Source organism: Brienomyrus brachyistius, chromosome 22 (assembly GCF_023856365.1).
Source record: "Brienomyrus brachyistius isolate T26 chromosome 22, BBRACH_0.4, whole genome shotgun sequence".
Taxonomy (NCBI): domain Eukaryota; kingdom Metazoa; phylum Chordata; class Actinopteri; order Osteoglossiformes; family Mormyridae; genus Brienomyrus; species Brienomyrus brachyistius.
The window spans coordinates 5,785,773-5,812,872 of NC_064554.1; the positions used below are offsets into that span (position 1 = coordinate 5,785,773).

The window sequence follows — 27,100 nt, forward strand, 5'->3', positions numbered from 1 at the left end:
AATTAAACTACATTTCCCAGAAAACCATCGGGATCGCCCACCCAATCAGGAATTGGCTGTCGCTTTGTTTTAGGAACGACTTGGAGTGCACTAAAGAAGGATAGTGATGTCCTTAACCAAATTTTAATTATACTGTTGTATGCTTGCAATCATCTGGGGGGTATTTTTCGTACGTGGATTACTCGTTTAGCCGGATGTAATTGTTGACGATTTGGCATGATCCTGGATCTGTCGCTTTTTCGAAACTCTTGCTGGATGTGTTGTCACAGCAGCACATCCAAATCCTCAAACCTGCTCGGAGCAGGTTTGTTCTACCTAAAGAAGGATTAATCAGTGTCCGCGCATGCAAATCTGTTCAGTCATGGCCTCGCCATTCATAGACGAAAGACCAGTTGCAATCGGTGCACAAATAATAAGAAGGGAATTTCAAATTGAGAGGGTTTTGCGCGATCGGCAAGATCCTTTATTGTTATTGTTATGATATTTTTTTCGAAAGATACCGCTTCAGCCGAGATGGAGTATTATATCTTAAAGATTTATTAGCTCCGTATAGTAGAAGTCCAGCTAAGCGAAGTCGGACTCTCACAGCCACACAGACAATGTGCATTATTTTGCAAGCGGCACTTTTTTGTATACTGTAGACGATGCGGAAAATATATCAAACAGTACAGTTTGCCAGGCAATTCGCGAGTGCAGGCAATTAACGACGCATTATCTGCCATTGCAGGTAATGCATATGCAAATAAAATAAATAATAAAATTACAGTTCTATAAAGAATTTAAAAATCACACTAATATTCTCATTACTTAGAGTTTTCAAAGGTTTCGTCTGCCTTCTTATAGCTTCAAAATGAATGTTTTATGAATATTAAAAATTTCCTACATTTCATTAAATTAACAAACACATCTGATCTCGGATGATTTAAGCGCCAAATAAACAAAATGCTTGAATGGTTGATCTCTCTATGTAGAGCGTTTTACTTGGTGATTTTGAAGAATAAAAACATTTTTAAGCATTGTTTTCTGTTAGAATTCAGTTTAAGCCACACCTGTATCAACAGTAAAAGCATACGGTACTTCTTGATTACATCAGTATCTTTAGCATAATAAGAACTTCTGTTGATTGGTCATGGTCATGTGGAGAAAATATTTATCCATTAATGAAGACACATGTGAAGACAAATGTACAATGTAACTGTAATGAACAATATTTATACTAGCCATACAATGAAACTCTATATATGCCGCATTCATATATATAGTTCCTTTATTAATCATATCACTTGATCAAATAAAAAATAGAAACAATTTCTTGAGCAATTTTTTGCAAATCTTCCCATCTGTGTGTCAATGATGACTAACAATAACAGAATATCAATCATGAAGAAAATGCTAAATTGATAGCTACTTAATATCTTTTGAGTGACCTGGTTGTTATAGAGACAGGTAGCAAGAACAGCCAATGAAAGGTTTGAACTTTGACCCCTCTGTTCTTCTTACAAAAGCATTCATAGCACTTAGTATTGCCATTGGTGGGAGAAGGTGTCGGACTCGGTGGTGGTGCACATCTCATCCAATCAGCTGATATGGATTTAGAGGTCACATTTTCCTGGTCTAATCTCCCTCTTTTCAGCACCCAATAGGAGTCATCCTTGAAGAAATACGTGTCTCCTGAAAGGTAATTACAAAGGTGGTACTGAGGATGGTAGTACTGGAGTGGAGATTGGGAGGAGCTGGTCATTGTAGCACAGGTAGCACAATAAAGATAGACCCTTTTCTTACCATCGCCCCAGCTGATGATGTCATCTGGGTCTGGGGGCACCCCTTTCCAGAGTGAAGCCTGCTTGGGGTACCCCCCCTCCGGCTTCATTCCCACCTTTTTCCCCAACTCGTCAAACCTCCAGAACTCCCCCTCACTGAACAGGTAGGTCTTCCCTGTGTGTGCCCACACAAAGGCTGCATCCACCTTGGAGAGGCCTTTCCCAGCCACCGTTTGCACCCCCCACTCTGCCAAGGGCCGGGGATATCCAGGGAGAGCCACTGTGTCCCTGAAAACCCAGTATTGGCCACCTGCACAACGGGACAAGCAATGACCCATATGCCGTCCGACAAGCACGTAGATGGATTTACGCGAATTTGTACTTGTCTGGTATTCACTAGCATTACATTCCATAGCCCTCAGTCAGACTTCAAATGAATCAATTTTTAAAGACAGGCTGCTCACCAATGAAGAACACAATATGGCTGCCACTCTTTCTCTCATAAGCAGCGTCGATTTTATTAATTCCAGGGGGGAGTCCAATCCAGAAGTTCCTAATCAAAGCTGGGGATAGGGAGACGAGGGAACCCGACCTTTGGATTCGCCAGAAATACGGACCTGAAAATCACAAAAACAAGACTGGGTTTAAAGAGCAGGTGGTGGATGTATGGGTGCTGGAGCAGAACCGCTCTGTATTCCTGCTTTGCAAAGGGTGCACGTTTCCTAGATCTTTCCAAAACAACCAACAACAGCTACTGAGGTCATGCTTGACGGGCAGACCATGCTCTCACCAACGTCAGTGTATGTGAGCTCAGGTTTACTGGGGTTTCACCTACCCTTAAAAAAGAAGACCTCTCCCCTGATGTTAGCCACAGCGTCATAGCCACCTTCACAGCGATTTGGCAGAGCTCGGTCAAGGCTGGGGGGGGGGGCATAAGGTGGGTACGTTGGTGTGTAAAGATGTGTTACATCTTTCCAGGATGCATGCTGTGGGTTTGCGACTTAGCATGTATGCAAATTCTCTCACTAAAACTAAAAAAGTCTGACCTACGGAGAATTTTTAACTGACAAGCATGTGAGCATAGAGAAGTTTACACAATAAAAGTAACACGGATAGCAGTACTTAAAGACCGATCTAACTGAACCATTCTGAATTAGCAAATGAATAATTATAATACTGTGTTTAAAGCCTGTAATTCCTTAATAATGTCGAAGCTTTTCCACTGGCCCTGCAGATACACAGGTCCTTTCCAGAAATACTCACTGTGTGGTTGGTCTAGGGGAGGGTGGAGAGGGAAAATGTGGCAGAGCAGAGGTGAGTGACACATCTGGACGAGCCGTGATTGGGGTCACCTTCGTCCCTGCGAGAAAGAACTGCAATTCTGACACATGTTGAACATTTGGGTACGAAACATTATTCATTTGCTCAGGAAATAACTATCGCAAATGATGTTATGGTATTATTGCATATACTCTGTGTTCATCTTGCACCAGCACATCACTGACACCCAGGGGCATAGCTGGAAAATTTGGGCCCCCGAACAAAATATCTGGGAACCTGCTACATTATTGTGTTTCATATTCGGGGCCCCTATGAAGCGCTGGGTCCCCTGAATCTCCTGAGGAATGCTTGTCCTTTCGAAGACCCTCGACCAGGGGCGCCGCTAGCAATTTTGGGCCCTATGACAAAATATGAGGTTGGGCCCCCCTACCACACCCATTCAGATCTCTGGGGGCCCCTAAAGGGCGTGGGCCCTTAGAATTGTCCCAACTTTCCCCTACTTAGCGGCGCCCCTGCCTTCGACACCCAGTCCTGCTCACCGTAGAGGGTCTGGATCCCCAGTCTATCGTCGGCAGATAGGCTGTACTTCTGTATATCTCCCACCGAGCCCAGGTAGTAAGGCCTCATGATGGAGTGCTCAGAGGAGGAGTGGGAGAGGCCCAGGGCGTGGCCAAACTCATGGACGGCCACCGTGAAGAGGTCAGTGCTGCCCGTATCACCTGCCAAGCAGGGTCACACCAAAAGTCTCACTCCCTGTACAAGCCATCAGTCTGCAACACAATGACAGCACCCAGAAACTCATCCCAGAACAGGGCAGCCCAGTCCACACCTCCAAAGCTCCAGGTCTCCTCGTCGTCAAAGTGAGCATCTCCTGCAAGGGCATCTGTGCCTGGGAAGAAGGCGTGTGCCAGTGTACCGCCTCTGCCATCAAAGGGGTACCCATCATCGTGAAACGAACGAGTGAAAGTGACCCTGATGTCCCCTTCTTCCTGCGGTCCTCCTCCTTCACGGGAGAGGCGGTAAAATCGCAGAGGAGTGACATCACTCCATACACTCAGAGCGTGTCTCAAGACAAGCTCAACTAGATCTGCCGGGAGGGATGGCGAGCTAGTGAGCGAGGGATAGCTATGTACACTGGGAAGGAGAGAGGGGGAGAGATTAAAGCAAAAAAAAGCTATGGACAGAGCTAGGCTGGGGTTTCCTGCAGCACGTCGGCTCCAGGTGATGCTCACCTCCACGTGATCTTGGTCTTCCCCCATCGCAGCCCAGACAGAGCGTACCGCCTCCTCCGCCTCTTCAGCAAGTCAGCCGTTCCCACGACGTCCGGCAGAGAACAGCGAGGGGTGGACATGAGTGAGAGAGTGGCGCCATCTAGCAGTTGAGTGGAGAAGCGCAATGTTCAGGCTCCAGTTTGGGGTGCCGTCCCAAACGCAGAGAGAAGCGATGCTGCATTACCCAGCCTGCCTGTTTCTTTGAGCCCGGCGAACCTCTGCATCTCCCTCAGGGCGAGCTCGATGCCTTCCCGCGTCTGCAGCTTTCCAGTGCGGGGATCTGGAGGCGGAAGGTATCCATACCGGCTCAGCCAGTCCTGCGGCCGGCATGAAGGGAATCTTAAGTCCGTTAACTGCGCGGCTTACTCTCACTCCCTAGATATCCCCCAACAAACAGGACCACAGTAGTCAGGAATGACATCACCATCTTTTATCGTCTCCTGAGAAGATGTGATACACAACGCTAACTCTGTATTTTTTTTAACATAATCACCCACTGTGGAACCTCACACAGATATAAGCATGGCTTGGTGGTTTAAGTGTGTTTATAGCTGTTTCTTCACATACTTTTTAAAATGCACCATGGTGAAAATTTAAGCATTGTTAAAAATGACTTGTGTCTCTCAGTTTCTCATTTTTCTCATTTGACATATTTTCTTTATACGGACGTGTTTACTATTTCTATAATATTAAGATTTTAGTCCTACTCTTATGGCAATAAAGACAGGACTGCATTAAGTAAATAATAATTATTTAAATAATATTTATTAATAATAATAAATAGCAGAATAATAAAGTAAATAGCCTAATCTCAGTATGAAAACTTTCATATATACAGACCTGTAAGGAATTCACAGCAAAATACTATATACAAAACTGTTTAACTCGTACAAATAGCAGAGGCAATAAAAATAAAGATGAAACTATTACTTATTTTACTTTCATTTACCGCTATAATCTACAGTTCTGTTATTTTAATGTTATTATTGCTTTTTGAAATTACTTCAAATATTGCTGAAGGAAAAAAAAACTATGACTGACGAGATTTTTCGATAATATGATGGCACTGGAAACACGAACAGCGTGATAGCGGATAAATACTCACCAAAGCCCGGGAGTATCGGACTCCTGGCGGAGCTGACAGCGCTGCCGAGGCAGCCAGCAGCAGGAGCGCAGCCCCGAGCAGCTGCCGGGAACCCATAGTGACACTTGCCCCAGAAAAGACCGAAAAGACAAGTGCAAAAGACCGGCAGCAGGACGCACGCCCGCCTCACCCCACAAAGCGTCCTGCACGGCTTCCACACGAGGCCCGGGACGTCATCATCACTCAGTAATTACAGCACATCCTTAACACCGCGTATTGGGAGCCGCTCACTCAGCCGTTAATCGCAGCGGGTTTTATTCATTACGGCTCCTCATGCCTTTCGGTGCCTCTTTTGTTTTTTCCGCCCCTCTTGGGACTAGGCGGGGCTCCCACTACAAATCGATGGCAAATGAGAAAAGGCACTTAAGACACGGACTCTCTCTCCGTCATCCCCTCTCTCCGCGGACAAATAAATAAATAATAATATGGACGCAAAAAAGGGAAAAAGCTTTGATGTGTCTAATACAAATCCATAGACAGGAAAACAACCTTCATTTGTCAGACCAGAAATCGCTGAGGTGATGAGGTCCTGGGAGATGCTAACCATCCTATATACAACTGTACTGCTGCATTACAGTCTGAATATTGACAACCGTGATGGACAACAGAGCGGGTGACTGACTTGCGCCTCTCGCTTTTTCATTAGCAGCTGCCTCCACACACCTCTGTGCTCATTTTGTGAGTGTAGCTGAACAAAGTGGATGTATGAATGGCTCAGCCGTGGTTTTAAAGAAAAAGGAGTGCAAAGTGATGGAATGGGAGAAAATGTTACCCCCCCCAACTCCCACCCTGATCAGGAGTGCCCATGCCCAGTAATAATGCTAACAGGAAGCAGCCCGCTGCAAAGCAAAACACATACAGCATTGTGTGAGTGAAAATAGCAGAGGATGTTTGTAGGAGAGCTGAACATCAGAAGAAATGGCAGGTGAGCAGAGAGGAGGGAAAGAGGCGTTTATAACAGGAACACTGGCTGAAGCGTTTGTTTACTCACTCTGCTTTCCTCAATTCAAGCTTGAAAAAGGCACAAGCACAAATAGATGCGTATGTTTTGAAGTTTATTTTATTTGACAACCGGTATTGCATGGTGAAAAATATATTAGCACTGTGTCACAGCTAGTTTACAGGAGAAAAGCCTGTGATGCCTTCCCTTGGTGTGTGTGTGTGTCTGTCTGTCTGTTTGTTAATTATATACCAAATGTCCCTGCAATGTGATTAAAAACCTGATATTTTGACATTGTGGGGACTTTTTTTTCAGTTCTCACAAGAGGAAACTCAATTTTATGAAAAATCTGTCACTGCAGTGAAAAACTAAAAACTTCAAAGTCCTGTATTTTGTTTAGTAACTTATGGTTAAGGTTAGGACTGCGTAGGGGTTAAGGCTGTCATTGGGATTAGGGTTTTACCCATAGAGATGAATGGATGGTCCCTGCAAAGATATGAGTAGAAACGTGTGTGTGTGTGTGTGTGTGTGTGTGTGTCTGCTCATGTTCACCACAGACCGCTCCGTTCCTTCCTGTTCCAGCTGTACAGTCTGTGTCACTGGTGGCTGTAAGCAGGACAGTCCTTCTCCATCAGTGCTGGTCTCCTCTCGTCCCCGCTGAATGCATACTCTGCCTTATGGTGCATGATGAGCTTATTGTTGCCAAAGTAGAAACTGTCTGACTTGGTCTCAAACGGACTAGCGATCATCTCCTCGACTGAAAGGGGAGATCAGAGGTCAGAGGAGCGTTGGGTCAGTATAGGAGGATGATTAAAACAATAAAACACAGTGTGATCAAGGGTTTCATCGCAATGTCCTTATCCTGTCCCGAACCATTCAAAAAGTCACAGCCTGTTCCCAGAGGTTCCCTCACCCTGTTCAGACTGTCTCTGTGAAAGTCACGGACCTGTCTGGGGCTCCAGCTCCGGTAAGGTGTAGATGTGCTCGCATGTGTTTCTGCTGAAGGGGATGCAGAAGCCAATTTCAAAGTCAAAGCTCTTCAAGAGCCGCTCCCTGTAGTAATGCCTCTCAATCAGCCGGAGCTTGTTCAGGGCCTTGGCCCCCACCGTGAACTCCAACCTGGCCAGAGTAACAGAGCGACATGCCCGCACACGGTGCTTAACACTCAGCCTTTTTTTAGCAGCACTTTAATGACAAATACTTTCACACCAAGTACTGTTGCACTATACATTCTAACAGTGAGTACTATCAAACGGAGTATTTAAAGAGATTTCACTATGAGTACCTTCATTCTGAGTGTGATAACCTTAATGTGTCCACTAGGGAAAGACTTACGTGGCTCCTATCTCTCGCAGCGCCAGAAATGCGGGACTAAAGCGATACTGGATAAATCTCCCCGCACTTGTGTCAATCGCATCCTTAATTTCTGAAAGAGTGAAATTTAATATCATTATTAAAAAAAAAAAATGCAGTATTTTCATGAAGCTTGAATATTATCTCTAAGATGCAGTTTAGACATCCAACAAATGGTGGAGGGCTTTGTCCCAGTGATCCTGTGAGTCATGTTGTCAGTGGTAATTCCTCTTGGTAGGCCTTCCAGGGCGAATTGGTCCTGGGATTCACCCGACAATGTGCAATTATGAAAGATAAAAACAAGGTCTCGGACACCATGTCTGGAACAGGGATAACGTGGCCCCGCTCATCAGCAAGTGCCTCGTGGTTGGGCCTTCACCCAAGGGACCCGAACAGGCATAGCCCAAAAGAACTAAATGGGACCATTGTCCTGTAGGCCCACCAAGAGAAGCTATATGGGTCTGGTGCGTTTCAGATCAGGCGGCAGTTGAAGGTAGAGCCCTTCGAGGACTGATCTCTGGCTACCAAAACTGCTTTCAAGAATATGGAATGTGACCTCTCTGGTGGGAAAGGAGCCTGAGAGGAGGGCCTGAATAGAGGTGTGGCTTTACTCATAGCCTTCCAGTTCTGCGTTTGTACGCTGGGCTTCACCCCGGTGAGGAACAGGGCTGCCTCCCTTCAATTTTAAGGCGGACGGGCTCTGACTTCTGTTTGTACTTAAATACCAGTTTAGAGTATCTGGTCTTCTTAGAGAGCTTGGGTGGGGTGCTGGAAGGTGCCCCCGCTGGGAGCTCCATTTGATTGGGGGGGGGGGACTTTAACGCATATGTGGATAACAGTATGGAACCCAGGAAGGGTGTGATTGGAAGGAATAGCCTGCCTGATCTAGGCCTGAGTGATGCTTTATTACTGAAATTTTGTGCTAGCCACTGTTTGTCAATAACAAACACTTTGTTCAAGAATAAGGGAATTCATAAGTGGACCTGGGACCAGAACACCCTAGGCTATAGCTCGATGGTCAGTTAAATAGTCGTATCATTGGACATGTGACTGTATATCTTAGGCACTCAAGTAAAGAGAGGAGCTGAGCTATCAACTTCTGGAGTATGGGGTACCGGGCTGGCTGCTATGCTCCCTGTATAACTGAAGCTTGGGTCGTATTGCCAGCAGTAAGCCAGACTCATTCCCAGTGGGTGTCAGACTCCACCAGGGTTGCCCTCTGTCACTGATTCTATTCATAACTTTTATGAACAGTCGTTTTAGGCACATCCAAGGTGGTGGTAAGTGTCAAAATCAGCAGCCTTAGGATTATATCTTTGCTTTTTGCAGATGATGTGGTCCTGTTGGCTTCATCGAGCTGTGACCTGCAACACGCACCGGAGTGGTTTACGGCTGAGTGTGATGTGCATCCAAGTCTGGATCTCAACCACCAAATGTTGGATTGCCCCCCTCCGCCCCTCATGCTGGGGATGAGTTATTTCCTCAAGCAGAATACTTTAAGTATAAGAATGAGATCGCAGATACAAATGGCGGAAATGAGCTTCCTTAACAGTGTGTCTGGGGTTGGTCTTAGAGAATTTTACACATTTTTTTTGGACATTTGGGAGAGCCTCAAAGTAGAGCTACTACTTCTCCACATCGAAAGGAGCCAGCTAAGTTGGTTTGGGCACCTGTCTATGATGCCTACAGTAGACTTTCCTGAGGAGGTGCTTTGGGCATGTCGTAACAGGAGCAGACCCCAGGGCAGACTCTGGATATGCTGGGGAGATCCCTTATCTGGCATGGGAATGCTTCAGAATTCCAATAGGGAATCTGGAGGAGCTGGCTGGGGAAAGGGAGGTCTTGACATCTCGGCACAGATTGCTTGGAGAATGTTGGAGAATGGAAATTAAGGTGTAAGCAACATCAAGCATCCAATATTAAAAGGGAAGGGTATGCTCCTACCATTGGGTATTGAAAGGGCAGATGATTATGTACCATCTAATTTCCTGACATTATCAAGTCTTGTTTACTATGAAAATGTATTTATCTGCTCTGTTGGTGGTAGATGGAGACCATATGGTGTAGTTAAAGCATAATCCAGACAGAGGGCAGTGCTGTCCACTTTCATTTGGAGTATGGCGTTGTCACCCATGTTTTTAGTTATCAGACTAACACAGATACTCACCGGTTGGGCACGGCTTGTGGAGGTCCAGTATAACAGCTCCTGTCTGTAAATCTCGAATTTTGAAACGTGAGAAGTTGATGTTGTAGATGTTGTCTTCAGGACCACAAAGGTAATCTGAGTACCATGAAACACCAAAGATTAGTGTGTGTTCAAAGTGCCATGTGTTGCGGTTCATCCGGCCTAAATCAGTGAGTCAAATAGATAGTGGTCCGTTGTTCCTCTTTTGTCTTCAGTGAGCATCTTGCAGGTACAAGCTCCATGCAGGTGTCGTTTGCTATTTATATCTGGACATAAAGGGAGTTATGGATTTGTATTAGAGTGGCTGCTGCTAATCCAGAATGAGTCACAGCTGAAAGCTGAAGAGCTGCAGCCATGCTGGACCTCCTTATGTGCTCAAGCCAAAGGTGCTATGGTGCTCCTGCACCATAGGTGTGACAATCAAGCTGATCATCTAGTCAAGTTACTTGGAGGATTCAGTGTATTACATACTTTGTACTGAACTTACTTAATATGTATGCTGGCATGCGTGCGCGCACACACACACACACACACACACACACACACACACACACACACACACATGCATGTTTGTATTCATATCTTTGTGGGGACTCTCCATTCACTTCTATGGGCAAAACCCTAATCCCAACAATTACAACCCAACCCTGCCCTAATCTTAACCATGAGTAAACAAACTAAATACTAAAAGGCTTTTGGCAGCCATAGCTTTTTGATTGTTTCCCTGGGGGCCAAAATAATGTCCCCACAATGTCAAAATCACAGGTTTTCATCACATTGTGAGGACATTTGCTATATACATACGCAACACACACACATACACACACACACACACTGCATTAATGAACTGCCATGATGAGATGCGCTGCGGAAGCACTGTGATTCTTGCACACTCACCTTCGGTGTAGGCCTTCAGCCTCAGCACGCTGTTTGGGGTCACCGAAGCCCCAGGTCCGGCCTCCTCCACCCCATCCACAGACTCCTCTTCACTAAACAACCCGTTCCAGTCCTCCATATCATTGTTGTCTAAGCTTCCTTGCTCTCTCTTCATCATTATCTGAAATTCTTCTCCTTCTTCGCCTCCCTCATTATCTCTCCCCCTCTCATTTCCCAACTCCCCATCATCCATTCTCCTTCTCCCACCTCTCCTGCTGGTTCCGTTCAGCGTGCCTTTCTTTTTTTCGACTGTGGAACCTGCACAGCTTCTGTTTGACTGTGGCCCAGAATCACTTTCACACTCACTCTGATTTTAATCTCACCGGCGCACCTCATCTCATCCTGCTAATCTGAGGTAATCCACCATTCAGAGGCAGAGAAAACGGGCTTCACCACAAAGGACGAAGGGTATAAGCTGACCAGCCAGTGTGACCGAATCGGGGATCAGCATCGCATAGGAATCCCACCTGCCACTAAACACACAAACCTCTCTCTACAAAGCCCACGTTATAAAAGTGCTTAATGGCTGTGAGAACAGCCCCGTTCCCCCCAGCCTTCTGTTAATTTATTTTGTATTTATATCTATCTGCTTGGGGCGGCATGGTGGTGCAGTGGTTAGCACTGTTGCCTCACACCTCTGGGACCCGGGTTCGAGTCTCCCCCTGGGTCACATGTGTGTGGAGTTTGCATGTTCTCCCCATGTCATTGTGGGGTTTCCTCCGGTTTCCCCCCACAGTCCAAAAACATGCTGAGGCTAATTGGAGTTGCTAAATTGCCCATAGGTGTGCATGCGTGAGTGAATGGTGTGTGAGTGTGCCCTGCGATGGGCCGGCCCCCCATCCTGGGTTGTTCCCTGCCTCAGGCCCATTGCTTCCAGGATAGGCTCCGGACCCCCTGTGACCCAGTAGGATAAGCGGTTTGGAAAATGGATGGATGGATGTACTGTGTGTACTGTCTTATCTTATTTTGCACTACATGTGTGTTTGTATGCTCTTCAATTACCTAGAGTGCTACTGGACAGAATTTCCCGTTGGCATTGATAAAGTTATCTTATCTACTATAATTTTGGCTGTCAGTTGTTTGGCTCGGTCATGAATATGTTTTCCTTTGGTGGATTTTGAAACTGAAATTACTGAACAGGATGATTTACTTATTCTCGGAGAGCGGTGGCCACATCCTGCCTCATACGGACGCGCCTCTGTGTTCTGTTGTGATATTTAAACCTTCTTTTTGCACACCGTCAATACCCAGTTTCTTGGGGGGGGGGGGGGGGGGAGGCGGGGGTAGTGGTTTCCCAGAAGGCACAGGGTATTTTTTTAGAAGCAAACAAGGAAATGATGGAGAAAGAGGAAGACAGAGCACTAAAGAGCCGGGTAGGTATGTTTTCTGTTTTATTTATCTATAGACGATGACAAGATGCCAGTTTGGTGCAATATTTCGACACGGAAATACCGTTTTCACTTGAGCAAGAAATACTTTATTTGAGTAAACAGCTATCATTCACACGGAAGTGGCAAGTGAATACCAGAAATGAAACAACAGACATGTAGTGAGAGGCTGCCGTCGTCAGTACAATACATTATAACTGTACTAACTTTCATCCCGTTCTCTCTCCCTCTCTCAGATAATGAAGCAGTCACCAGTGTCTGTTTTTCTCTCTCTGTCTTATCTCTTTGCTTTTTCTGCATCTGTCTCCGACTTCACGTTATCTCAGCCTCACAACCGACATAAAACCCCACCTGCCACCGAGCTTACGGCAGTCAATCAGACAGACAGTCTGCGACATCATGTGACGACAGTCAGCACCCGGGCGCTGGCAGAGACTGCTACACCCGGGATCAGAAACTCCACACCAACATGGACACCGACGTCAGACTCAGGCCGCTCATCCTCGGGGTGGAGACGTGAAACGGGAGTGGAAAACAGACTCACAACAGCAGATAGAACCCCGAGGAGCTCCACGGGGGTCTGGAGCATTGGATCAACGCCAGAAGACAACAGCTACAGCACAGCATCAGGGAACGCCCAGACTGGAACAAACAGGAACCAAGCAGATGATGACAGGCTAACGGAGCCCAGCACTGTATTCAGCGAGTCAGCAGGGACGCCAATCAATGAACACAGAGCCAATTCTGATGGATACAGCAGCAGCACTGAAGCCCCCAGTAAGAGACCAAACACAAGCATCAACAGGGGGACAAAGTCACAGACTGATGTGAACACAAATGCCCACACAGTCACACAAACAAGCTCCCAGGAGGTTTGGAGAGCTGGATCAACACCAGAAGACAACACCTATGGCACAGCATTAGGGAACGCCCAGGCTAGAACAAACAGGAACCAAGCAGATGATGACAGGCTAACGGAGCCCAGCACTGTATACAGCGAGTCAGCAGGGACACCAATCAATGAACACAGAGCCAATTCTGATGGATACAGCAGCGGCACTGAAGCCCCCAGTAAGAGACTAAACACAAGCATCAACAGGGGGACAAAGTCACAGACTGATGTGAACACAAATGCCCACACAGTCACACAAGCAAGCTCTCCTGGAGGAAGCACGACAGACAGTGGACTAATAACCAGCAGCGCAGTCACACATGGAAACCAGTCTGCATGCCAAAGTGAAGCAGGGAGAACATTGTCTTCACCTCGATCCACTAAGCTGGGCTGCCTCATCATGCTGTGGGTGCTGAGTATGATTGCTTCGGTCTTCTTCGGGCTTACTGTGTTCCTGTGGGTGCGCCTTTCCTTCCTCCGGAGTAGAAAGACACCAAGGCGGTCGCAGTGTGGGACTGAGGAGTGTGGGGTGGGGGTTCTCTGGACCCAGCCTAGGGCCTCGATAGAGGAGAGAGTGGAGCGCTGGTACACTAATGGCTCCTCCACATCGCCCCGAAGCAGAGAGGGAGTGCGCAGGAAGGACAGAGACGATGAGAGACAGAAGAGGAGGCAGGCGGGGGAGGTCTGGGAGAGGCCTAGAATCACACCAGAGGACCTGCAGGAGTTTTGGGCGGACAGAGGGAGAATGAGATGGAATAAGCAGTGCGATGAACTGTGAACAAGGGATTGTGGTAGATTCCCCCCCGTTTGATCATTCAATTGTCAGTATTATCAAAAATAAAACTTGTGTTCAACTGTTAATCTGATGGCTCAGCAGAAACTGGTCAATGGCGATTAATGGTTAAAAAGACAGTTAGCCCTTTGAAACCATTAAGTTTTTCGGGCATGGTGACTTAGCTCAGGATAGCCTGAGCGCCGATGTCCTGCCACCAAACGGGGGAAACAATATGGTGTGCATCCCATCCCTAGCGGTGGGGTTAGGGTTAGGCGTAGCTGCAACCCGAGACACTGACGACACAGACGAAGGGGTCAAGCTTAAGGTCTGGACAGCAGTGCTTATGTGTCTGAGTTTGAGCACCAGCAGGCATTACATACACATCACTGCACCCACGTCCTGCAAACAAAAATAATAAAGTCAAATAACTAAGCCGGGAACCAGCACAGCCTGGGGAGATAAAACTCACATGCACAGGGTGGGGAAGTGGATGGGGGAAGGGGGCTAAGGTGCTGCCACCCTGAAATATAGAGACAGATCTGCACATACATTACATTCCGGTGTGAAATATTGGAATAGGTGCCAAACTGACACACACACACACACACACACACACCCAAGGATGTGCATGTACATGATCTCCACCCAAGGGAAAGCGGAAGGTGATGATGTGGTAAGAGCCGTAAGTAAAAGCAGGCACCCCTGACTTTGACCTGCAGGCGCCCTTCTCGCAAACACAGCAAAGGGTTTTATCTCCAGCTTGCAAGTATTGAAGCGACAGACTGAGGCACAGATATGCTAAAAAGCGCCAGGACAGCATAAGAAGGGGAATTTCTAAAATTTGTCCACCGGGGCCGTGTCTCACCAAAGGAACTTCAATATTCTCTGTTTTTATTTTGTAGATTTTTCTGGTGACGGCTTGAAGGTAAGAGTCATTCAGTTCTTTTCAAATAGTGGGGGATGCTTATTCAGAGATGAATATAAGGCCTTGAATGTAACTAACTTGTTGAATACACCTGAGTGTGTAGAAACTACTAAGTTGCAGGGTCATAAGGGCCACTATACTCAGGCTCCAAAGGAAACACTGGGTTGGTCATCTGTTCAATGGCTTTTTGTTTCATGAGAGACCACACTACTCCAGGCCATATCGACTAACATGATACAACTAGTATGCTACATACATACTAGTTGTATCGTTTTCGTCGATAATTGCTCTGGAGTATTGTAGTCTCTAATGAATTGCTTATATGAATTTAAAGGCTACTTAAGAAAAGACATCCATTGTTTGTCTGACATGTTACTGTGACAGTCAATTTTGTCTTTTTGTAAGACAAAAGGCACATTCCGCTAGGTAGTTCACTTAGAGTTTGGATTGCAATTTGTTGAGAAAGCACAGCTGTCTTAATCACGGTCCTGATGAGCTCTCGCTATTTCTCAATTACTTTGATTCTGAGAGTGGAGAAAGATCTCAAATGAGGAAGAGAGAGCTAGTTCCTTCTAGCTGAGGTGTGTCAGAAACAAGGGCAGGGTCTGCAAAACACCACGGCCCTAGTAGCAGCCTGAGAGAGCTGGTTGCTATTGTAACTCAACTGTACTTATCAATAGCACCGTTAACACCCCACCCCAGGCGTTCCAAAAATGACTCACTTTAGACTGTAGCAAGATTGCATTTGAATCTGCAGTATAGACAATTTTTTTTGTCTACTTTGTCCATAAACTAATTAACATTGCTGTTTACCATCATTGTAGGCCTGGATTTCTACATCATCTTTAGGATGTCACTCTTACAGCCTCTGTTTATTACTTCATTGCTGCTCTGCTTCCCTGCTTTCCATACCCAACAATCCCTCACAACTAATTCGGATTCTTCACCACGCCCCACAACTGATGCTCCTAAACAGCTTCATAGCATTTCCAGGGCTCCTGAACCTTCCACACAGTTTGCTTCGGTAACACTTATTAGCAAAGCTGTCGAATCACTCACAGAACCTGGTCCAGAATCATCTACTTCCGAGCAATTCCTTGAATCATCTACTGCTCCAACCATCCAACCTACCGCAGAATCTGTTCCAGAATCACCTACTACTGCAATTGTCCAGCCTACCACAGAAACTGTTCCAGAATCATCTACTGCTCCCACCATCCAACCTACCGCAGAATCTCTTCCAGAATCACCTACTACTGCAATTGTCCAGCCTACCACAGAACCTGTTCCAGAATCATCTACTGCTCCCACCATCCAACCTACCGCAGAATCTCTTCCAGAATCACCTACTACTGCAATTGTCCAGCCTACCACAGAACCTGTTCCAGAATCATCTACTGCTCCCACCATCCAACCTACCGCAGAATCTCTTCCAGAATCATCTGCTGCTCCAACTATCCAGCCGACCACAGAATCTGATCCTGAATCATCTACTTCTCCAACCATTCAGCCTACTACTGAACCTGTTCCAGAATCATCTACTACTCCAATTGCTCAGCCTATCACAGAACATGTTCCAGAATTGTCTACTGTCCCAATTACCCAACCAACCACAGAGCTTATTTCAGAAATATCTAGCACCCCAACTGCCCAGACTACTGCAGAAACCATTCTGGGAAAAACTAGTCCCCAAGGCAATACTCTGACCATCATAGGAAAACCTTCCACATTACGTCCTGTGCTTCTTCCAGAAAGTTCTACCCTGGAAACCTCCTCCTTCAAGGCTACTATGACCCAGACGGTACCCAAGTCTACTTCGCAGAACATTGTCCCCTTAGAAGCCAAAGTCGGTGTCAATAACACTGGCATGCAGTGGAAGACCATTGTCATCGTGCTCATTCTGATGGCCGGCATTGCCACTATTGCCTGTGTCTTGTGGGGCGTCAGCACCACCGGCAAGTCAAAAAGGAAGAGTGATGGGGAGTGGGACGTTTGTGGGGGTGACAGAGCTGATGGAGGGGAGGATAGAAGCCGGGAGGAGACAGTTAGGGATGAGTTTGGCAGCCCGGGACTCGTGTTGGTCTCATTCATCCCCAAAGACTCGGGAGTGGGCGCAGCTGGGACGAAGGAAGAGCGAAGGTGGAATGAAATGGAGGCCTTGCTGTTCATCGACGAGGACCCAAACTAGCACGACGAGGAACGTCTGCTGATGCACTCCTCCAGTGCCAACACAGCCAAGAAAAATGGTGGATCTGCCATCTGCCTGTCTGCCACTGTCTGAGTGAGTGATGGAGAGGATGCCAGGCCTTCCATGCCCTGTATGATGTTGAGTGATTTCCAGCTTCATTGTTTGAGCAATACCTATTGTCTTTGGGAGGAGGGGGGAGGATGACGCGTTATATACTGATATGTTGTTGGCAGCGATGACACCCACCTACTCCTTTTTTTAGATCAAATATCTGTCTCGATTTCTTCCTTGTCTGTTCCCCATGGCACAGGTGGGACAGCTGCAGTCCTCTGTGGAATAATCATGTATTATCTGTTTTTTGCTTTGCATCCAACTATCATGACTTTTTTTTGTGACCCCCCCCCCCCCCCCCACCTGCTTCTTGTCACATAAATACAAGCGAAATCTACCCAAATGTCACATTCAAATGGCAATAAACACTGTTATTTTTAATGATATCTCAAAGGTGATGGTTTTGTTCTGTTCTTCACTACACTACATGACATTATTAGTTGCATTATTGTCTGGGCTCGTACGTGGCACACAGTACGGAGCCTAGATGGACGTCATCCAGTAGAGGGCGACACACTCGGCATGCTGGATTGTGAGCGAGGCTGTACTGTTGTCCAGCCGGTTCTGTTATTTCTGAACATGCCAGAGGGCATTAAGTATTTATTCATTAGTTTTAGCAATTTAAACAATGACATGAACTACACAGTAAAGAAATGGGAAAAAAAAGATATGAATCTGTCTATGACAGGCATGTAGTGATAATTTGTAATTAATGCTGGTTTCATGAACTTCTCAAACAGAGAAAAACCTCAACAAAAATGCAACATAAACACAATCCTCTGGTCTCTGTCCGGAAAGCCTCCATTTGGCTGAGAAGGACAGGAAGCAATGGGGGAGGAGATACGCTGGAAGGGACAGAGTCAGGAGGGTGGGGGAGGGCAGGCGACAGGCAGGAGGGGCTACCCAAAAATCTGCTGGAAAAGTGGAGTATTTGGCAAATAAACTAACCAAAGTGTTTATAAGAAGAAGAGAGATAAGGTAACAGGAGAAAGGGGCTGAACAAGGGATTCAGGAAGAATGAATATGGGAGGGGGATGAGAGAGAGAGAGAGAGAGAGAGATAGAGAGAGAGATGGAGGGAGAGAGGGGAAGTAAGGGGGAGAAAGAACGCACACACATCTGGAACTTATTGAGGAGAAGAGGGAAAGAGGGAGGTTCACTGGGAACAGGAAAGTTACCAGGGAATGACACAGAAAGGAAGGAGAGAACAGGACAGCAACCCCAATAAGTGATCCTGTAAAGTCGGGAATGCAAGGCAGGGCAACTACACAGCGATTATATGGGCTATTAAAATAATTTATAAACAGAGGAGCGAGTGTTTAAAATCTCAGGGGACTATCTGTGCACAGGAGTCCAAAGAGCGGAACCGAACTGACCAGAGATACTTTCAGTCATCATCCCGTGCAGTGAGGAGAGCATCTACACAGCAGGTATGAAATCAGACATTTGGACGCGCAAACGACGTAGATGAGGGGGGCCGGGGGGAGGGGGGTTTTCTGACTGGCCTGCCAGCCGTTCTGGGCTTGAATTACGCTCACAGTCTTCATATGCAGATGCTGAGATGCAGGAGGTCTCCACATACCTCGTTTGGACACGCATTCTTTCTGATGACTGAGATGAACTAATACAGTTAAGTTAAGCAACCTAAAGAGACCTGTGTTCAGACATGAGCTACCATACTGTTTGAGATTCGCATATAGAAGCATCCCCCATGGACAGGGATGGCTATGCAGTGGGGATGTTCGTGTTCCACTGCCAGAGGGACATTTAGGGAGCATGAAGTGGGTACAAACGTAGTGCAGAAACATGTGTATGGCGTACTAAGGCTGTGTATTGCCACCATGCTCGGTTTCGCCTTCAGGGTGGACACGTCCTGTTCGACTTCCTTTGCATGTAACAATAAACGATTTAGAAGCTTCAGCGCTTTCCTGGAGGACCTCTGTGTGATGCTGTGTGCCGTGAGAGTGACAGGAGGCTTCACCGTGACACACGCCTCTCTCTCCTGTCCAGGATGGCGATTCCGGGACATTGCTTCTGCTTCGTGAAGTACCTCATGTTCATCTTCAACCTCATCTTTTGGGTCAGCACCGTTTCATGTCTGCAGCTGGGTTTTTAATGTCTCCTTCCCTGTCACAGTCAGAACCTGTCCTATTATTATGAAGTGACAAATGCTTTGTTACTGTACTTAAGTAGGTTAATTCTTTCTTTCTTTCTTTCTTTCTTATTATTATTATGCTGTGTATATTGTCTTTTTGGAGAAGGAAGAAACAATATGTAGAGATGCACAATATGAAAGTTAACATAACGAAATTGCGTCGGATATTTATAGTCAATTAATGATCAAAGTAATGAGTACTAGAGTTACTACTGAACGGAATCGGCCAGTTTCACTAGTGGAAGGTTTGATTTGGCTCATTCGCCCCTTTCCAGAAGGTCTCAAACTACCGGCCCACGAAATGTTTATAACTCATTATTAAATCTGGCCTGTAGATTAAGCTTTGCTTTTCCACAGAATAAATGTCATTCTGCTAATCTGCATGCTCGCTCTGCAAGCTACACCGCTTCTTCTGAACAAAAAGAAAATATATGACTCAGTTTTGACTCACAATATATGTGGCTCACAATACTATATTCAAGCCTGTCCTGAGTGAACCTAAATGATACATTGCATTTTGCAAGATCAATAGATTTAAATGTGTCACACTTCTTACTTAAGTACTTTTAAAGGTAGCATAATTGAATAACATTTGTACTGTTACTTAAATTTGAAATCTGAACACTTTTTCCATCACTGATAATAATAGTAATAATACTAATAATAACAATAATAATAATTCTCATGGCTGTCACCTGTGTCAGGTGAAGGGCAAGGTCTTTAAGATAATAATCCATCCATGTTTTTGGTCTGTAGGGGGAAACCGGAGTACCCGGCGGAAACCCCACAACAACATGGGAAGAACATGCAAACTCCGCACAGTCCTCCGGGTACTCCGGTTTCCCCCCACAGTCCAAAAACATGCTGAGGCTAATTGGAGTTGCTAAATTGCCCATTGGTGTGCATGTCAGAGTGAATGGTGTGTGAGTGTGCCCTGCGATGGGCTGGCCCCTCATCCTGGGTTGTTCCCTGCCTTGTGCCCATTGCTTCCGGGATAGGCTCGGGACCCCCCGCAACCCAGTAGGGTAAGCGGTTTGGAAAATGGATGGATGGATTATTATTATTATGTTAGTGCCCTGTGGCCTGTACTACAAAGCGGGGTTACTGCTTATCAGGGTAACTTGTCGGATTTAAGGTACCACAGTTTAAATGGATATTCGTTCACTTACTTTTTGCCCAGACTACCTTAAATCTGACAAGTTACCCCGATAAGCCAGTAACCCTGCTTTGTAGTACAGGCCCCTGTTGTCTGAAGCTATGTTTCTGTGTGGACACGTGCAGCTCGGGGGGTGTGGCCTGTTTGGAGTGGGGGTGTGGCTGTCCTTCACGCAGGCCGAGTTCTTCTCCCTGCCCGTCTCCTTCCCCTCCCTCACAGCCGCTAATCTACTGCTGGTGGCCGGTGGTGTAACCATGGTGACGGGGTTCCTGGGCTGCCTGGGAGCCCTGAAGGAGCAACGCTGTTTGCTGATGACGGTAGGAGGGCATGGCCTGACAGCAATAGCAAGGGTCACATCACTGATGAAAAGCAGGAAGTGATGCAACCAGCGGCACAAAAACAGGCAGAGAGACGTGTGGACGTGCCGCTCAGATAGTCCATGGTCGCTTGCCTGACCAAGACCTTTCTGCCCTCTCCCAGTTCTTCATCATTCTGCTCCTGGTTGTCATAACGGAAATAATCTTGGTACTCATCCTACATATATTCCGTGAGCAGGTGAGCCCCACCTCCAAGGTATCCCGGAAAAAATGTCCCCAATATCCTGCCTACAGAGGATAGATCTATATCTGTATGCATGTTCACAAGTAACTTATCCCCCACACTGCCTGACCTTTAATGCCACTCCCTCCACAGCTGGATGAAAAGGCTCAGAAAGAACTGAAGGATGGAATGAAAACATATAACACAGATGAGCAGCTCAAGATGGCCTGGGACAAAATGCAGTACATGGTGAGCATGGGGGGGGGGGTGAATAAGGGGGGGACATGGGGGCAGCGGGCTAGTCTAACAGGTCGCTCTGCTCCCCTCTAGCTGAAGTGCTGCGGTGTGAACAGCAGCAATGACTGGCAGAACATCACCAGCAACTCAACACCGGATTCCTGCTGCAGTGCCGGGCCATGCTGGACTGAGGTGAGCAGAGCGCCTCTCGCAGGCAGGGGGGAGCACATGCCTCATTAGAGTGTTTTCTGAGCAACCTGCCGCTTCTGCCCCCAGGGCTGCTACCAGAAAGCCAGGGACTGGCTCTTCAAGAACAACACGTCCATCCTGGTCTTTGGAATCTGCATTAGCGTTATCCAGGTAGCGGCGTGAAGCCGTGTTCAAACAGCTTCCTCACTCTTCATCAAAGTAACTTACAGACACAAAAGAAGTAACATTAACTGGGGCGTTTGACATTAAACGGGTTAATGCTGCAGACATGCAGTTTCACTTCAAAACTGCCCCAGAAAAAAATGGACTGTGAACTTTTCGGCAGTTTTTGACAGTTTTACTATACACCTTTCCAGTTCAACCATGAATTTTTTGATGGTTCTACTGTAAGATACTGTAAAGTGTAAACTTTCTGACTGTGACGTTTAGCAGTGTGCCCTGCGATGGGCTGGCCCCCCATCCTGGGTTGTTCCCTGCCTCGTGCCCATAACTTCCGGGATAGGCCTTTGTAAACTTTGTAGTAGAACTATGAATAATTAAGGTTTAACTCTAAAGTCCACAGTTTTACTGTAAATTTTTACAGTGCATTTTTTTCCCTGGGTGCTCTACTGGCCCGTGGAATAAAAGCCCTTTTACTGAAGGTTCTAAGGTAGTGCTTGGTGACGAAACCTCAGTGGAACGCTCAGTATCCGCATGGCTTCCCTCCTCGCAGGTTCTGGCTCTGGGATTCTCCCTGGTCATGTACTGCCAGATACTCCGCGTCGAAAAATACATGTACTGACGGAGGAGCCCAGCGAGAAGAACGAACGCAAATGGATCGTGTGAGACTCCCATGAGAAGCAGATGCTGATGGACACTGGGTGGGGCGCGCTTGCCTCACCCTCACACTGCCTTTAAACTGGCCATTTATCGGCACATCCTCAATATCCCTTCAATGCTCATTTTTCCTTTTATATTTTGAGAAAACCTATTACGTTTCGTTCCCATAGAAACTATTCTCTTAGCTCTTAGCAACCTTAGCCACGATAAAATGATCTATTACTCGCAAAGCTAGTTTTGTTATATACGTGTGCTTGTTAATCACACACTGTAAATACATGCTGTGTGTTTGTGGTTCTTGAGATGGAAGTTAGTAAATAACAGTACAACAAATTGCTTTAAATGCGGTGCCACCAGAGCTTGATTTCCTCACTCAGCCCAAAGACGGACAGTCTGCAACTGATGGGTCTCGAAATGGCGTGTAGCATGTAATTGTGTACCCCGGGCAAAGAGGGATGGGCGACAGTGAGCTCACATTGGAGGGCAGATCACACATAGCGCCCACCACCAGGCCACATGAAACTCAATGCTGCTGAATGCCTGGTTCTATTCTCAGGATCAGTCCCCACTTGGTGTTTACGGCTCATATCTCATGCCTGAAATATGCTATGAGCTTCATGCTCCCTCTCCTGCCGCACACACACTGCTCAAACAGATCTAAGGACAGAAATGTCAGGGAAAACCCGCGTCTCTCCAAAACAGAGGCAGAGGTCACCGCCAGTGCTGTGCATGTTCTACCATCCTCTGAGCTCCTGTGGCTGCGCTACAGCGATGGCATCCCTGCAGTCTGCTGAGAACATAAGCAAGCAGGTGCATGTCATGCACAAAAAAGGAAAAACAAAACAGGACTAGACTGGATCTGCAAGAAGAAGCAAGCATGTTAATATACGCTACAGAGGACCACACATCATGGCTACAGTAAGCACCTGTTTACTGTAGCCATGACGAAGAGTGTGTTAGTACACCCCACCTTAGAGAACTGCTCCTTGAACCCACTCACCATAGTAATGGCGAAGAACATATATGCCTTGGAAGACCAACTTCAATTTGCTTATTGCAGTCATGATGAAGAACATGTTAGCATGCACCGTTACAGAGGGCCTCTTCCAGAACCTGTTACTGTCATCATGATGAAGAGCATGTTAGCATACTCTGCTACAGCGGGTCTGTCTTTGAACCCATTTACTGTAGTCATAATGTAGGGTGGGGGGCGGCATGGTGGTGCAGTGGTTAGCACTGTTGCCTCACACCTCTGGGTCCCAAGTTCGGGTCTCTGCCTGGGTTACATGTGTGTGGAGTTTGCATGTTCTCCCCATGTCGTCGTGGGGTTTCCTCCAGGTTCTCCGGTTTCCCCCCACAGTCCAAAGACATGCTGAGGCTGATTGGACTCGCTAAATTGCCCGTAGGAGTGCATGTGTGGGTGAATGTTGTGTGAGTGTGCCCTGCGATAGGCCGGCCCCCCATCCTGGGTTGTTTCCTGCCTTGTGCCCATTGCTTCCGGGATAGGCTCCGGATCCCCCGCGACCCAGTAGGATAAGTGGTTTGGAAAATGGATGGATGGATAATGTAGGGTATGTCAGCCTGCTTTGCCACAGAGGACCTCTTCAACCAGAGAGCGATGGAATGTGTGTCAAGCAGGGAGATATTTATCAGCCGTTGTTCCATATGAAGAGATTTTAACCTGCAGTAAGTACTTAGTATCCAGTTTGAGGTGTGATTCCAGGAGTGCCATCACTCTGAAGAGTGCTTCTGTACTGTAATGGATCTCAGTAGCCATAACCCCCAGAATATGACTCATTACACAAGCAGGTAGTCGATGGCTGTTAATCCTTTTATACACGCTGATGGTCACAATGGCCCAAAGTGGGAGGTGCATCCTGTCACAGCACTAAGTGTGGACAAGTGCGACCAAAGCAAAGATGGATAGAGTACCTGAGAATCATAGTTGAGTAAAAGTCAAGATACCATACTAGGAAAATTACTTTGGTACACATTACCCATTACAATACCACTTGAGTAAAACTTTTAACGTATCTGATATTAACAATACTTAGGTATAAAAAGTAATTAGCTGGTATTTAATGTGGGCTTAAGTAAAGTGGTGGTTACAGTTAGTTAATTAATTAAGTACAATAGTTTATATCAGTTTCCAAACGAAAAACTAGATCCTGCAGGAATGGCCTTAGATGCCCCCCCATCTAACCCCTACCCCTCCCACACCAACCCAACCTCTACAATGTCTAACTCTCCCTACATACTCTCCCCATCTCTCCAAAAAGAAATTTTAATTAACAGTCGAACTTTCTTTGACTTGTCTTAATGTGATCAGGTTTGCCAGATCTTTGGCCGTCTTTTCATCTGCCACCATTAAGTGACACTGCTTCAGTTTCCGTGAAATTTGACTCAAAATACAACAGACCCCACATCATCACCGCTACGATATTCCTATGAAATCTGAAAAAAAAATCCATCAGGTACATTCATTTAGAGTTATTGTGTTCAAAAGATCATCTCAAGTGTCATCTACAGCTGTTTTTTTATCCTTTGCTACCACATAGCCACCTAAAAATAAAATCAGTTCCAGACCTTTTATCCAAAGCCCTATGAAATTTAAAAAAGATCCAGAAAATATTCTCAGTTATCGCATTAACGGGATCAAGTGTCTGAGGCTACCCTTCTTCACCTAAACTGTATCAAGTTTTTCTTCACCCCAGTGCAGACCGCTGCCCCCCCCCCCCCAAACTCTCTCTCTCTGTCTCTCTCTCATTATTTCTTTTCACTTCAAGTATCCCGTCACAGGGGAAGTGCCTCTCCCTACCGGCTCCTTCCCCATTGGCTGTCTCAGCCGGCTATGATTCTGGAAAGACAGAAGTGGATAAATGTAGTTGAAGCTCAGGGAAAGGCATGGAGTGAACGGGACGTAAACATGGGAGGCAAGTCTTCCTGACAGCAGCTGATTTATCATATGGCAAGAAAGCATCAGGAACACAGTATGTTCTACACATGGAATTTATTTTCTACAAACAATACACATAAAAATTAATGTGTAACACCAAGGTGAACTGGACATGATGCCAAATAACTCATATAACATCATATAAAAATGTGCATCAAAAAATGGTGTTTTGCATTTTTTGAAGAAGTTGAAAAAGGTACATTTGTCTCATGGGGACGTGTCGAATATAAAACACACACATCTGCAAAAAAGTTTGAAGCGGTATGGCAGCGAATTCAAGCAAGCAAGAACAAATGCAGACACACATTTACAAAAATGATGATGCTGATCATGGTGAGTGAAAGCTCCCCGTCCTATTGGTCAGGAAGTTCGGCACTTTGCTCCGTCCCCCCAAACCCCTGCCAGCGTCACCTGGACACCAGACACTGGTACAAGGATTGGGAGAGACGGGACAAAGAGAAAACAGACTGCTTTCAACCACACCACATACCGACAAATAGATCTGCTGTTGCATCTTCCATCATGAGTACGTCCTGCCTCAGTCGGTGCTGGCAGAAGCATGCTCTGCTCATCTTCAGCATGTCCTCTCAGCTTGTCTTCTGCCTGTTCTCTACCTGTCTACCTGTCCTCTGCCTGTTTGCCTGTCTTCCTCTCTACTTGTCCTCTGCCCGACCTCTGCCTGTCCTCTCCATGTCTTCTCTGCCTGTGTGACTGTCTGATGTCTGTCCAAATGTCCTCTGCATGTCTGTCTCTTGCTGACTTTACTTCTGTTCATCCTTCTACTGCCTCATTTCCTCCTGCAGACATTTACTAAGACATTCCTGCTCCCAGTCTGGGTCTCCACCTCCTTCTCTCCACATCTCTTGTTCTCCTGTCTGGCCACCCTGCTGTGTGGACTCCTACCTCTTGCATGTTTCTTCTCCACCGTCGCCTGCCGCTCTCTCATCCCCACTGTCTACATTCCTCTGCTTCTATCTCTCCAAATCATCGCCGGTTCAGGCAACCAATGGGGAAGGAGGCTGAGGGCAGTGGCACTTCCTCTGTCACAGGAAGTCTGTAGAGAAAAGAGAGAAAGAGAGAGAGAGAGAGAGAGAGAGAGAGAGAGACAGAAACAGAGTCTTGGGGGGCAGTGAGCAGGAAGTTTGCACTGGGGTCAAGAAAATCTGTCCTGAAATTCACCTGCTGGATAGAAATATTTAAAACCATGGATTCTTCACTGTTAAGTACAAAACAGACGAACCTCATAACACGACTTTGCTAAATGCCTTGGGGTGACTGAAACGTACCATATAAAAATAAATAAAATTGAACTTGCAGGCTGGCAGGTACCAGATTAAGGTAGCAAAACTGCCGTATCCAGGATGTCTGTTTCAACCAAAAGTATCGGAAAGGGTTGACTTCTATGAAACCCACCGGAGGCAGTCACGTATGCTGAACCAACAATGGAGATTGCGTGTAAAGTTACATCAGTACAGCAATGCATCAGTTTGTTAAAGTATAAAATCATTCAGAGGAAAAGGAGGACCTTCCTGTCTGGATAGAAACAGATGGGAGATAGAGGGAATGGGAGAGAGATGTCCTCAGAAGGACCGGAAAACTGAACTGCAGCCCATCTGATTAAGCAAAGCAGACGTGACTTCGGCATAAACCAAGCGGCTCCAACACCCTCCTTATGAGCCCAGATAATCACCCCCAGTCCCAGTCGATTCACCACCCAGCAATCTCTTTGAATTGTTATTAAGCTTATGACTATAGACAGGCCCTGCCTTTCGTACTATATTACATACTGTACTTTGCTGCACTGTATCGGGCTATGTGTATTAAGAGTATCAAGAAATGTGGGGGTGGGGTGGGGGGGCATGTGGTCTGAGAGACTTTA

General features: G+C 46.4%; 4 protein-coding genes and 1 long non-coding RNA gene across 19 annotated transcripts; 2 read left to right on the plus strand and 3 right to left on the minus strand.

Moving 5' to 3' along the window:
- Positions 1 to 1,257: 1,257 nt before the first annotated feature.
- Positions 1,258 to 5,738, minus strand: LOC125717812 (matrix metalloproteinase-25-like). Its single transcript, XM_048991091.1, has 10 exons — positions 5,418 to 5,738; positions 4,497 to 4,629; positions 4,274 to 4,412; positions 3,871 to 4,175; positions 3,581 to 3,760; positions 3,024 to 3,120; positions 2,596 to 2,678; positions 2,225 to 2,377; positions 1,783 to 2,070; positions 1,258 to 1,671 (listed from the first exon to the last, which is right to left on the minus strand). The coding sequence occupies exons 1-10, from the start codon at positions 5,511 to 5,513 to the stop codon at positions 1,409 to 1,411; spliced, it is 1,737 nt and encodes a 578-aa protein (XP_048847048.1). The 5' UTR covers positions 5,514 to 5,738; the 3' UTR covers positions 1,258 to 1,408.
- Positions 5,739 to 6,789: 1,051 nt separating this feature from the next.
- Positions 6,790 to 11,019, minus strand: unc119.2 (unc-119 lipid binding chaperone B homolog 2). Its single transcript, XM_048991486.1, has 5 exons — positions 10,832 to 11,019; positions 9,917 to 10,030; positions 7,732 to 7,822; positions 7,343 to 7,515; positions 6,790 to 7,153 (listed from the first exon to the last, which is right to left on the minus strand). Exons 1-5 carry the CDS (start codon positions 10,986 to 10,988, stop codon positions 6,993 to 6,995), a joined length of 696 nt encoding a protein of 231 aa, XP_048847443.1. The 5' UTR covers positions 10,989 to 11,019; the 3' UTR covers positions 6,790 to 6,992.
- Positions 11,020 to 12,155: 1,136 nt separating this feature from the next.
- On the plus strand, positions 12,156 to 17,535 carry si:ch73-248e21.5 (uncharacterized). 11 transcript variants are annotated; one of them, XM_048991321.1, is made up of 5 exons: positions 12,164 to 12,243; positions 12,495 to 14,850; positions 15,675 to 16,181; positions 16,230 to 16,277; positions 16,374 to 17,535. In XM_048991321.1, exons 3-5 carry the CDS (start codon positions 15,701 to 15,703, stop codon positions 17,036 to 17,038), a joined length of 1,194 nt encoding a protein of 397 aa, XP_048847278.1. In that variant the 5' UTR covers positions 12,164 to 12,243; positions 12,495 to 14,850; positions 15,675 to 15,700; the 3' UTR covers positions 17,039 to 17,535. The 11 variants fall into 11 exon arrangements, with proteins under 11 accessions (XP_048847271.1, XP_048847278.1, XP_048847275.1 ...); XM_048991318.1 differs by having other exon boundaries at positions 15,675 to 16,085; positions 16,134 to 16,181; positions 16,230 to 17,535; XM_048991324.1 differs by having other exon boundaries at positions 15,675 to 16,004; positions 16,101 to 16,181; positions 16,230 to 17,535.
- Positions 17,536 to 18,010: 475 nt separating this feature from the next.
- On the plus strand, positions 18,011 to 22,608 carry tspan4b (tetraspanin 4b). 5 transcript variants are annotated; one of them, XM_048991329.1, is made up of 10 exons: positions 18,011 to 18,127; positions 18,498 to 18,578; positions 18,702 to 18,777; positions 19,159 to 19,228; positions 20,585 to 20,776; positions 20,940 to 21,014; positions 21,153 to 21,248; positions 21,330 to 21,428; positions 21,513 to 21,596; positions 22,159 to 22,608. In XM_048991329.1, exons 4-10 carry the CDS (start codon positions 19,160 to 19,162, stop codon positions 22,225 to 22,227), a joined length of 684 nt encoding a protein of 227 aa, XP_048847286.1. In that variant the 5' UTR covers positions 18,011 to 18,127; positions 18,498 to 18,578; positions 18,702 to 18,777; position 19,159; the 3' UTR covers positions 22,228 to 22,608. The 5 variants fall into 5 exon arrangements, with proteins under 5 accessions (XP_048847286.1, XP_048847283.1, XP_048847285.1 ...); XM_048991326.1 differs by lacking the exon at positions 18,702 to 18,777 and having other exon boundaries at positions 18,012 to 18,127; XM_048991328.1 differs by lacking the exon at positions 18,011 to 18,127 and having other exon boundaries at positions 18,206 to 18,578.
- A 2,652-nt stretch (positions 22,609 to 25,260) lies between these two features.
- Positions 25,261 to 26,197, minus strand: LOC125718037 (uncharacterized). Its single transcript, XR_007384742.1, has 2 exons — positions 26,125 to 26,197; positions 25,261 to 25,646 (listed from the first exon to the last, which is right to left on the minus strand). It is a non-coding gene; the product is annotated as an uncharacterized LOC125718037 (long non-coding RNA).
- Positions 26,198 to 27,100: the final 903 nt, after the last annotated feature.